This window comes from Hemicordylus capensis, chromosome 1 (assembly GCF_027244095.1).
Source record: "Hemicordylus capensis ecotype Gifberg chromosome 1, rHemCap1.1.pri, whole genome shotgun sequence".
NCBI lineage: Eukaryota > Metazoa > Chordata > Lepidosauria > Squamata > Cordylidae > Hemicordylus > Hemicordylus capensis.
This window is the reverse complement of record NC_069657.1, coordinates 413,509,520-413,522,699: the sequence shown is the minus strand read 5'-3', so window position 1 is coordinate 413,522,699 and position 13,180 is coordinate 413,509,520. Positions and strand designations below refer to the sequence as shown.

The following is a 13,180-nucleotide window of genomic DNA, read 5'->3' as shown; positions in this document are numbered from 1 at the left end:
GGAGTCTTCTAAGAGCTGAAACAATAGCTTACATTAGAAATTAAAAGAATAAATTATATATGAAACATGTAAATATTTGCTGCTTGTCTTTAATTTTTTATACAAGTTATTTTATATAACAATATTGGAAATGCATCCTGATTTGCAATCCTAGTTACCTTGAATGGGTCAGATTTAAACCAAATGAACCCCCTTGGCTAAATCTGTTGCTTTTCTGCTTAGCTTGTAGATTGGTCCATGTAAGTGTTAAGGGTCTCTCTCTTCTGTGATTTGCTAGTATCTGAAAGTATTCATCATTTTCATTTAACTCAGAAAAACATTAAATAGTATCACCCTGCATCCTTCAAAATGTCTTGATCTCATTTTTATTTCTAAAAGCACACTTGATTCAAACATATAATAACCCTCTTAAACGTTTTGAAAGATAAATGTGAAAGGGAAGTTACCTGGCACTTCAGGAGGAAGGAGCAGCGACCACCAGCAACTAAGTCTCTCCTGGAAAACCTCTCAATGCTGCTTAATTTCCCACTAAATAAGCGTTGGGCGTAATCAATATCGGAGTTCAAAATGATTGGTCAGCGTCATGGTAGTGTGACTTGCCCTGTGGAATTTCATGGTTAAAACCCTAGAAAATGACACGTAACGCAAGTTCTATTCGATATGGCGGATGAATACAGGGCAAAGTTTTACAACAGGGCTTCTTATTGCTCACTGTGAATATGGTTCCCAAACTGAAGCTTGCCGTTTGTAGAGTGATAAGTTGTTATTTGAGGAAGGTGTTGAATGTACACTGTAGAGAGAACTTTCACCTTTAGTTTTTTTCAAGATACGTACTGTACAGATGAGGACAGGGCTTTCAGTATTTGTAACCATTTCAGTAACAGCCACAGGAGTGGCTTCTAAGAGAAATTAAGCAGAGATGTGCTGATTTATGGAAAGTTTTCAAGGATACTGAAAGCCAAATAATGTTTATAAAATAATTATAGCTAAATTCTTATTAGTTTTATAAACTAGACAGCAAGTATGTCCTGATCATTTTGGTTAATAAGTCAGATCACACGTTGATTTAACTCTCTTTTTTCCATATTGGTATTTTAGAAATTGGCTAATCATTTTATGCAATTGAATGGAAAAAAAAAATCAGTTCAGCATTAAGACGGATTCAGTTTATATGAGCAGGTAATCATGCAGCAAAAGATTAAGCAGCCCACAAGGGTTCATTTTAAAAATAAATTTCTAGTCAATTTAGTAACACATTTTGAAAGTACAAAAATTCTTTAGAAGGAGCAAGAAAGCAAGTTAAAAAGTCTCCAGGAGTGTGAAGAATGACTGTTTTTACAGTAAGGATGCATCTTAAAGGTAAAGTGTGTCGTCGAGTTGGTGTTGACTCCTGGCGACCACAGAGCCCTATGGTTTTCCTTTGGTAGAATACAGGAGGGGTTTACCATTGCCTCCTCCCGTGCAGTATGAAATGATGCCTTTCAGCATCTTCCTATATTGCTGCTGCCCGATATAGATGTTTCCCATAGTCTGGGAAACATACCAGCAGGGATTCAAACTGGCAACCTCATGCTTGCTAGGCAAGTCATTTCCTGCTGTGCCGTTAGGTAGCTAAGGATACATCTTACAAGCTGCAGATAAATCTAAAGGTATTACTCATCCACATTGTTTATATATTGTGGCCTCCCACAAATGGCTCTGTTGTCTGTTGTGACTTGAAATGTTTTTATGATATAGATTTTCTGCCTGGAGACGATTCTTACTGGCCCCAGGCGAATGGTTCTTTACAAGGCTACCTTAAAACCCAACATGACCACCCGTTGTAATATGACAATGGGCTATGCAGATGATTAATTGTATTTAACTAAAATCTGCAAGCTAGCTGCATCCTAAAGCTCACTAGGTTAACTAAAATGCAGAGTGAAATACATAATCTAATCTTCAAGAATTGTACTAAACTGCTGTTGACTTAGGAATCTGATACTTACTGGAATATAAGATGGTTTCATTATCACATATCAGCTCCTTATCTGCCCTGCTGAAGTCCAATATGTTGAATCAAGTGACCCTCTTATACAAGCTAGATAGGCTAAAACATGCCTCTTCTCACAGCAGCAGGTAAAATATGGCACCCAAGCTGTCTTGTGTTCTGTGGTAAGAACCTGAGACTTCAGAAAACTGGACAAACTCATTTTAACCCTCTATAATAAAGAGCCACGGTATAATTCCGTGTCTCCCTGCCCGTGTCTTTCTCGGCTGTTCTGGGCATGCGCAGAGCGCATGCCCAGAACATCCGAGAAAGATACGGCCGCAGAGACACGGCGGCCATGTTGGGAGCATTGGGAGCAGCAACAAAGCAGCAGACTCAACCCACCTCCCCCTGCCCTCCGCTCCCTTTCCCGAGTCCAAAAAGGGCGCCAGAGAGTCAACGGCCGGACGAGTCGCGGCGGCCACTCCGTCCCTTGGCGTTGCTTTATCCCCGCCACACCACACACAGCCCGCTTGCAGGGGGTGGGGGACGCGCCACTGCCCCCGCTTCTCCCTCCTCTCCCTCCTTCCTCCCCGCCCTGACCAAAGCAGTGCCTGAGGAGAGCCGCCCTCCTTCCTTGGGGCCAGGCAGGCATTACGCCGCTGCTGCTGCGCAAAGTGGGAGTGGGGGTGGGTGGGGTGCGAAGCCAACCTGAGGGTCGCCCTGGTAACCCTGGACAGCTACCCGCCCGCCCCTCAGCCGCACTGGAGGGCTACGCGAGCCGCTCTCGCCGTCGCCCCGGACACGGAGCACCTTCTCCTCCTTACCTGCGGCTCTCTGTGGCTATAGGCAACGGCGACGGCGCGGCTTCCTTCCCTCCCTCAGGAAGGATCCCACGGCTGGCGGCCTCTCTTAGGCTGGCCCTCGATGCCCACCGCCGCCTCTGCCGCCGCTGCTCCTGTGGGGTGTGAAGGGTTGTCTCCTCCTCCCTCCCGCCGCCCTCGCTGGAGGTGGTGTGCAGGCGGCTGCCGTGGTGGAGGGTAATGAACAGGGAGCCTCGCACGCCAGCAAAGGAGCATGTGAAACCAGTCTACTAGCGCCCGTTAATTTAACAGGCTTAAAATCACTAGTTGTGGAATAAAACTCCTAGCTCTCTCTTTCAGGCTTTTGTCTTCATGGGGAGAGAACATGACTTTTTCACAAAAAGCCTTAGTGTCATAAGTCTTGAAGAAATGTCACAAGATATTACTTTTATAAAGAAGGCTTGATCATTTATCTCTACACCCATTTTTGTGGGATGATGAACATACATTGGATAGATTCCACAATTTTCATCCATGGGTCAGGCTCACGGATGTTGGCCATTATTACTAGTAGTGTGCATGGTTTTGGTTCGGGGCCATTGGTATGACCGCCGGACCGGTTCAGAAGTCCGGCGGTCCGGAGGTTCGGGGGGTCGGGGGGCTGTAACTTTAAGCGGGGGGGGTTGTACTTACCCCCCCGCGCCGCTCTTCCCCCTCCGGCGCTGGTCCGTTCAAATGTCTTCTGGGGGCGGCAGGGTTCCTCCCTGCCGTCCCTGCCCCCGTCGTTGTTAGTTTAGGAGCCAGAGTCTTGGACTGAGCAGAAAACTGGAAGAGAGACGAGCGCTGCAAAGCCTTTTAAAAAGAGACTTGAGTAGGTTAAACGTTTGTAAAAGAGACAAGCGGCTTGCCGAGTGCTAGCGGCGCGCATGCGCCCTGCACGGCGCGCGCGCTCGTCTCTGATGCTGCCGCGCGCGCTACACATACGTATGCGGTGCGGCAGCGTCAGAGACGAGCGCGCGCGCCGCGCAGGGCGCATGCGCGCTGCTAGCGCTCGGCAAGCCGCTCGTCTCTTTTACAAACGTTTAACCTACTCAAGTCTCTTTTTAAAAGGCTTTGCAGCGCTCGTCTCTCTTCCAGTTTTCTGCTCAGTCCAAGACTCTGGCTCCTAAACTAACAACGACGGGGGCAGGGACGGCAGGGAGGAACCCTGCCGCCCCCAGAAGACATTTGAACGGACCAGCGCCGGAGGGGGAAGAGCGGCGCGGGGGGGTAAGTACAACCCCCCCCGCTTAAAGTTACAGCCCCCCCCGTGCCGGTCCGGGGGGGCTCCGGAACATGCACACCCCTAATTATTACCATCTCAGGGGATGACTGCTCATGGTGATTTTTGGCAATTTCTACCCCACCCCCAGAAATGGAAAATAGGTGATAGCATTGTTTCACTTAGAGCTTTTATCACCCCTACTCCTCATCCCCCAAATGATTAGGGTAAAAATTGCTGTCATTTTTGCACAGAGCATAGGGTTAGAGTAACAGTGTTGTACTATCTTCATGGAGTAATCTTTGGAGAACATTCCTGCCAATTTTCATTTTTATTCCTCTGACAATATTGATGAATTTTTTTAGTAGTTTTCATGTTTTTAAAACTTTTTATAAGTTTGGGTTTTTTTAAGCTTCTTAAATTTGCAAATTTCCACCATTGCAGGGCTGTTGATCAGGACAATAAAAGTATTACAACACAATGCAAGCTGAAAGTATTGCAATGCTATTACCTATTTTCCATCTCTAGGGATGTAAACCTTGTCAAAGATCATAATGAGCATTTGCCCCCCAGGTGGCACCAACTAGGGATGTGCATGGAACCAGCTCCATGCATTTCCCGGGAGAGTGGGGACAGGGGGAGGTTCTTTGAGGAACCTACCTGCCAGCACCCACCCCGCCACTTTCCCCCCACCAGCGCTCTTGCAAAAAGTGGGCATGCAGGGCTGCAGCGTGCCTCCCTGTAGCCCTGGTCAGCGTCGGAATGGAAGTATTATTTTCCCCTGATATAAATGAAGAGTTATATTGCTACTTCCTCACATGCAGGGCAGACCTAGTATTGACTACACAGACGGGCAGAGGCTTCTCCAAGGTTTCAGGCAGGAGTCTCTCTTAGCCCTGGAGATGCCAGGGAGGGGACTTGGATCCTTCTGCATGCAAGCATACAGATGCTCTTCTCAGAGCTGCCCCATCCCACAAGGGTAATAGCTCGAGTGCTCACATGTAGTCTCCCATTCAAACGCAGGCCAGGGTGGATCTTGCATGGTAAAGAGGATAGTTCATCCTTGCTAAAGTGTTCTAAACTTCTTAAAAGAAACAGGATGCTAGACTAGATAGGCCTTGAACCTGATCCAGCAGGGCTGTTCTTATGAGATCAGTGTGAGAGATAGATAGATAGATAGATAGATAGATAGATAGATAGATAGATAGATAGGAAAATGATAAATAAAGAAGAGCACCACTAACTGTACACATGACTTCACATCTGGTGGTCTTGGCAAAACAGCAGTCAGTGTTTCTTTTCTTTTTTTTTCCCAGGGGGAAGGTGTGTGTTAACAGTCTCTGGAGAAGAGTCTGGGCCAGTTTAATGAATTGCATTTATATATGACTTTGAATTTGAACTTGGAACCATCAGTCACTTGCTGGGATCTCTTTAATTACTTTTTTTGCTGATAAAGTCTCTCGTACCTGGGCTGAACTGGATTCCATGGTTATTGCAGAGTCTACTGTGAAGGTGTCCAGCAACTCCTCTTATAGGATTAGATTGGGTCACTTTCAGTTTGACTCTTGAGGATGTGGACAAACTGCTTCGGACTGTACGCCCTACAGCGTGTTCTCTTGACCCTTGCCCAACTTGGCTTATTTTATGTGGTAATCATATTATCAGAGAGGGTCTGGCAAATATTATGACTGTTTCTCTGAGGGAGGGCAGGATGCATCCTTGTCTTAAGGAAGCTGCTATTAGACCTTATTTGAAGAAACCTTCATTGGATCCCTAAGAGTTAGCTACTTACAGACCCGTTTCCAGTGTTCTATGGTTGGGCAAGGTGATTGAACAAGTGGTGGCCTCTCAACTCCCAGGCAGTTTGGATGATACAGATTATCTAGACCCATTTCAAGCTCACTTTCGAGAGGCCTGTGAGGTAAAGACTGCCTTGGTTGACCTGATGGATGATCTCCAATTGGATATTGACAGAGGGATCCTTTTGGATCTATAGGCAGCTTTCAATACCAATGGCCATGGTATCCTTCTGGGTTGCCTGAGGGAGATTTGATTGGGTGGCACTGTTTTTACAGTGGTTCTGTTACTAGTCCTCTGGTAGATTCCAGATGGTGTCCCTTGGAGACTGCTGCTCTGCAAAGTATGCAGTTCCGCAAGGATCCATGCTGTCTCCAATGCTCTTTAACATCTACATGAAATCTCTGGGAAAGATCATCAGGAGGTTTGGTGCAGGGCGTTATCAATATGCTGATGACACCCAGATCTATTTCTCCATATCAACCTCATCAGGAAATGGCATAACTTTCCTAAATGCCTGCCTGGAGTCGGTAATGGGCTGAATGAGGGATAACAACTGGCGTTTAATCCAAATAAGATGGAGGTACTGGCTGTGGGAGGTTAGAACCAAGAGATCATTTAGATCTGCCCATTCTTGATGGGGTTACACTCTCCTTGAAAGATCAGGTTCGTAGCTTGGGAGTGCTCCTGGATCCAAAACTCTCTGGTCTGCTACTGATTGAGGCAGTAGCCAAGAGCTCTTTTTATCAGCTACGGCTCATACATCAGCTACGCCCATTTCTGGAGGAAAATGACCTTTGAATGGAGGTGCATATGCTGCTAACCTCCAGGCTCGACTACAGTAATGCACTCTATGTGGGGCTGCCTTTGTATGTAGTCCGGAAACTACAATTGGTACACAATGCGGCAGTCAGAATGGACTCTGGGACAACTCAAAGGGACCATACACCACTGATGTTAAAAGAACTGCACTGGCTGTCGATATGTTTCCGAGTGAAATACAAAGTGCTGGTTATTACCTATAAAGCCCTCAGAGGCTTTATAATGGTACTTAAGAGAGTGCCAACTTTGTCATGAATCCTAATGCCTATTAAGATCAAGTGGAGAGGTCAGGTTATGGTTGCCACCAGCTCGTTTGGTGGTGACTTGGGACCGGGCCTTCTGTGTGGCTGCCCCAGGGCTTTGGAATATACTCCTTGTCAATATAAGAGCATCTCCATCTATGATTGCTTTTAAAAAGACCCTCAAGTCACACCTGTTTTCTCTAGCTTTTAATTGAAATTAATTTTAAACTGTTTTAATTGTTTTTATCCCATTAAATTGTGTTAACTTTTTTCATCTGTGAAATTGTTTTAATTGTTTTTAGTCTATTTAGTATTTGCTGTGTGTTAAATTGTTTACACTGCAATGGTGTTAAATTGTGTACACTGCCTAGAGATACACATATCAGGCGGTGTAATAATAATTTTACTGAAATAATTTTACTGCTGAAATTCCCTCTTCTGTGCATCTCTTAAAGGTAAAGGAGACCTGTCCTTCTATCCACATGGCAACCCTATCCATAGTAATTCTGTATAGGCTCCCTTAACGAAAACAGACTTAAAATCTCAGCTTTCACTTGAACAGTGACTCTGGTGTTAGACCATGAATATAGCTGAATTCTAGAATGTGATGTGGGGGAAATGATTGACAGTTAAATATCAAGTACGAAGTAAAAAGACAGAAGATCTGTCTACATTTCCTTTCGTGATAGAGGTGTGCTTCAACTGCGAGTGCTTTCCTGAAGTGCCATAATGTTGTCTTCACAGTCTTCCATTCAATTTACTATACTTTCATCCTTGTCCTTTCTGCATCCTTTCCTTATCCTCTTTGGGAGGTGAGCACTGTGGATAGTAGGAATTGTGAGACCTCAATGTTCTGTATAGCGCCTCAAGCACACCTCAGAGGTTGTTGGTGCCAGATATATGGTTTTAATTACTCGCAATGAAGCACTCTTGGCCAAACACAGCTGCAGCACGAGGAGAAAAGATGTTCAAGCAGTCCTCATTTCATGCCTGGGATTGTGTGGCAGCAGTTTGACACGTGCAGGATTTGTAAAGGACAAACATGGGCCTGTATTTTGAGCGATATGAGGATATCATAACTTTGAATGTCTTTCCCAATTGCTGTATGTAATCTTTCCCTTAAAGAATGTCCAACTTGAAACATTTCTGCAGGATGCTTTTTAAAATTTATTTTATTTAAAGTATTTATGCCCCACCCCTCCAGTACACTGCTGCTCGGGGTGGCTCACAACATGAATAAAAAGACACAATGTAAAACAAGAACAAAATTAACAAAATCTAAGTTAAATTAAAAGACCAAGCTGAAACTGCATTTAAAATTACAACTTTTTTTTAAAAAAGTTTCAAATTAAAAACTATTTTAAAAGCTAAATACTGAGAACACTTTTTAAAATGTGTGTGCTTACAGAGCCCCTTCGTGAAATGTGACACTTGGAATGGATTTCGAGTATCTCAGTTGATCAGAATTGCTTAGAAGAACGTACGTAGCCATTATATCTTGTAAATGATCTGCTTTCTGTTACAGAAAAAGCATTGAGAATGTTATTAAAGTAGTGGAGCAGCATGGCAGTGATGCCTGGTGGACCCTTCCTATTGAGCAACTTCTTCCCAGAGAAGCTGTGGCACAGGTAATCTAGGGCCAGGCCTGTTCAGGGGATGGCTGAGGTCTGGAGTCCAGGAGCTGGATAAATAAGGATGAAATTGGGTCCTAGGAGGCCCAGTAGAGGGCCTGGCAAGCCAGAGGTTAACCTGGATCCTGTCTGTAGTGGTAGGCTGGGATAAATAACAGCAGAAAGGCCCTAGGACCACTCCCACCTCAGCAAGGGCCAGCCTTCCAAACAACAACAACAAAAAATATTTCTATACTGCTTCTCAACAAAAGTTTCCAAAGCAGTTAACATAGAGCTATACTAAATAAATAAATAAAATGGCTCCCTGTCCCCAAAGGGTTCACAATCTAAAAAGAAACATAGACACCAGCAACAGTCACTGAAAGTACTGTGCTGGGGCTGGATAGGGCCAGTTACTCTCCCCCTGCTAAATAAAGAGGATCACCACCTTAAAAGGGTGCCTCTATGCCCAGTTAGCAGGGCAAGAGCCCCTGGTGGCGCAGTGGTAAAACTGCCGCCCTGTAACCAGAAGGTTACAAGTTCGATCCTGACCAGGGGCTTAAGGTTGACTCAGCCTTCCATCCTTCCGAGGTCGGTAAAATGAGTACCCAGAATGTTGGGGGGCAATATGCTAAATCATTGTAAACCGCTTAGAGAGCTTCCAGCTATAGAGCGGTATATAAATGTAAGTGCTATTGCTATTGCTATTGCTATTAATAATAAGCCTGTGCAAAAATTTGGCGTTAAAGCTGAATCATCGGCACCTCACTTCTGGCCCTGTGTGGAGGCAGGCGTTCTCCCCTGCTCACCTCCACGTAGAGTGATCTGTGCACAGCACCAGGGAAGGGAGCCAAGCTGTCCCAATAAATAATAACAATAATAAATAATACACTTGATTTGTTAGCCACCCCATAACAAATTGTTTTCTGTGTGGCTTACAAGACATGACATAGTAGTGTCATGCAAGCCTTGTGAAGAAGCTGGGAAGTTTAATATTTCCTAGCACTTTCCCCATAGATCTCTGTGGGGAACACCCTGGGAAGAAATGGAACACCCTGGGTGGGGTGCAAATGACATGGCTTCATAGCTGAATCTTTGCGCAGGCCTGCCAAATAGCGAAAGCAGCCTGGAGTGGGACCAACAAAGTGATACCCTTGCAACCATTTCCATATGAAGGAGTTGTTAATAAATGGTCTGATTCCACCTTCAAAGGACATACATGTGAGAAATGCTGCTATTTCTCATGAGGCTTCTTCCCACAGGGATAAAGTTACAAAGGGTTATACTGCAGCTGGCCTTCTGCACATCTATGTGGTGGTCTTCTCCACTTATTCTGCTAGTTCATGGCATTTTCTCTCCTTATACATTTCTCAATCAGGCTGGTAAGCATGATGTCCATGATTACATACAAGGGCAGGATGTCCTGGATATCTGGTTCGATAGTGGAACATCCTGGGCTCATGTTTTGGCAGGTAAGGAACTGTTTTAAATACAGTAACATCCTGAATTGTGCAACAGGCCATAGATCCTGCTGGCAGATGCACACCATTACAGTCCATTGAGCTAAGTTGGTTTAAGCTGACATATAAAGCCCATTCACACATTATGTTCAAGACTCATACATTGATTGTTCAGTGTACACAGGTTCAGATCTGTACACAAATACAGTCATTCACATATTCTGTTGTACGCAGGTACAGAGGTACACTTCCTATCTGTACCAAGCATTTGAAGGGCCTATATCCAGGTTCACATTTAAAATGAACAGAGGCACAGTTATTCATTCATTCATTCATTCATTCATTCATTCTCTCACTCACTCACTCACTCACTCACACTTGTATGAGTGTTCAGACATCTGTACACTCGTACAGCATAATGTCTGAATCGGGCTAAAGTGTGGCTCAACTTATTTGTGTTACACGACAGATATTTAAAGGCTTACTGACAACCCACAAATGTCAACTTCCAATTGTAGGTGGATGTCATTGCATTGTATTTCCAAAGTATTTTGCAGAGCTACATTTTGTGTGCTACAGAATATTTCCCCTGCTTTAGGCAACTAAGTTGGCTTTTGTGCATTAAGTAGAGACCAGTAGCTTGCAAACAGCTTTGCAGGATTCTTGTGGATAAGTCTGTAAGCTGTTGTCGGGAGGTACACACTGCTTCCAGTTCAGGTTTTTAGGTGTGAAGTGGCCTCTGATGATTTGCAGAAGCAACTTAAATACAACAGAGGTGGGGAAGAGCTCATATCTTACTGTGTATGCCCCCACATAATGGAAGAAAGCTCCAATATTGGGCTGTTGATTGGCAATCTAGTGCCAGGATATCAAGTGTTTTTGAACTTTAAACCAGGAGTACACAAAGGTCTGATAGCAATCTTGTTGAACTGTAAAATATGTTGGCCCACGAGGTTTTATTTCCTAGCAACTCAGGGACGCAATAGTGCCATCAGCAAACAGTTTGTTTATCTAGGGGTTCTTTGCACCTTGTATTGAAACGGTTCAGTTAAACAACAGTGAATTTTGCAGAACTTATTTGCAGTAGTAAAATCCTTACCAAATACTCTAAGAAACTGAATGGTCCATAATGGTTCACACGTTCCCTGTTCTGTTTTTGGGGTGAACTGAGATGACCAGAAGCCAGCTGATGATGGTTAAAATCCCCCAGCATGACACCTGTGGCCCTGACCATCTGGTAGCCAGCACCATAGCCCTGCAACTTCTCCTCTTCCTAGAAATTGCAGAGAGCGGTGGTTGCATTTAACTACACTGTTGGAGACTGCAAAGTAACTGCTTTCTATCATGGCCACATGCAGTGAGTTTACAAGTAGCTTTAGCATGACTCATGATTGATTTAATCCCTCTTTCACCACTCACAAACGGAAGATGAGACTGAAGAAGTTGTTTTGTTACCCCTTTTTATTTCTGAGTCTACTGCCGTGATATCTTCAGTGTTGCTTGTTAATCTCTTGTAACTGGGAAGGATGAGGATTTATCCTTGGATTTCCTGTCTTGCTGCTCAAGCACTTTCATGCCACTGTGGACAAATATGAGGGCTAGAAATGTATTTCCTTGTTGACTTAGAATAGTGACAAATTGAGAGTGAAGTCTTGTGTTCATCTCTTCTACACAATTTGACACATTTGGGAATCTCACTGTTAGGGGTCTTGATTACTCTGCCCGCATGGCAGACTCAGCTGATCAGTGGGGACATCAGTTCTGTTGGGTTTGGCATTGACATCTACCGTGTTGCTTCAGTTTTGTGCAAATCATTATGCAATGTGATGGCTCTAGAATCTGGGGGTAGGCAACCTTGGTTCTCCAGCTGTTGTTGAACTACAACTTCCATCATGGGAGTTGTAGTTCAACAACGGCTGGAGAACCAAGGTTGCCTACCCCACTTTACAAAGTGGCATTCTTTTTGTGTATTTGCAGCTTCCTATGTTGCCTTCAGTATACTTTTGGTTGGGGACGCATCTAAGCCCACAGCGTATAACACTTGTTCTTTCCACTTTAATTTCGGGGGGGGGGGGCATGTGTTATGTCCAACCTACTTGGGTCATCACATAGCTGACAGTTTCCCAGGCTCCTGTGTCCACTGATGATTCCTGCCCCACCATTTTGAGATTATTCTTGTCCAGGCTTTCTGAGCAGGCTGGAGCCAAAGGCAACTAGCTGGCTAACCCGGGCATGCCCGATTGTTCGGTCAGCATGCAGGGATCTCAGTGTCTTGTTTTGGTCATCAGCTGAATACTGATGACCAGAACAAGACCCTGAGATCCTTGCACGCTTGATGACAAATTGGGTGGCCATCCTTGGATCAATTAGATGTGTGTGTATCTTCACATCTAAATTGCTGGTACATTGGCAAAAATGGTAGAAAAGTCAGAATAGTAAAGCTCCTTGAACTCAACCCAGTACTTCTATTCCAGTCAAATTATTGTCTCCAGAATTGCAAGCAGGAAAACTGTCCGGACTTCATGAAGAGTTGGATGTGGGGCCCATACCTGCCAGCACCTATTTCAGGGGTAGGCAACCCTGCTCTCCTGCTGTTGTTGAACTACAACTCCCATCATCCCCAGTCATAATGTATTGTGGCTGGGGATGATGGGAGTTAAACAACAGCTAGAGAACCAAGGTTGCCTACCCAGATCTACTTAAAAAAGGGGTACATCAGTGTGAAAACTTAGAGTATTCCCCTCTCTATAAAACGTTGCTCCACTGTTTTTAATGCTCACTGAACTTTTCAGTTTCTAGATGAAAGTGCTAAACATGCAATTTCTCCATATGTTTAAAAACAACGGGCTGATTGTCCTCTTTTTAAAATCCTGGGGGTTGAGTCCTGATAGTTGAGGGGAAAGATTGTACACATGAACTGATAACTGCTTAAAATGTATTCTAGTGTTTGATGCACCAGGAGCTCAGATGCCTCTGCAGCATACAACTCCTCCTTACCTACCTGTAGAGGCACCAGGCATCGAGCTATGTACTTTGCATGTTAATGCTGGTCGTTGTGTACCTAGAAGTCGTGCATGTACATGTGTTCTGCAGAACTACTTGGCTACATAAGCCAAGTCTGTGCTTAAAGATGTGAGAAATGTGGGGCATCAGGTAAAAACTGCCCCTGAATCAACTGGCTATTTTAGGGCAAGCTCTAAATCTTCTCCTACCAGC

The 13,180-nt window shown here is 44.5% G+C and overlaps 1 protein-coding gene across 2 annotated transcripts in view; it reads left to right on the top strand.

Moving 5' to 3' along the window:
• The window catches only part of IARS2 (isoleucyl-tRNA synthetase 2, mitochondrial), a 69,353-nt gene that overhangs the window by 24,583 nt on the left and 31,590 nt on the right, over positions 1 to 13,180 (top strand). For both annotated transcript variants that reach the window (XM_053308863.1, XM_053308873.1), the window contains exons 14-15: positions 8,420 to 8,522; positions 9,883 to 9,976. In XM_053308863.1, the coding sequence (XP_053164838.1) occupies positions 8,420 to 8,522; positions 9,883 to 9,976 (197 nt within the window). The remainder of the gene's footprint in view (positions 1 to 8,419; positions 8,523 to 9,882; positions 9,977 to 13,180) is intronic.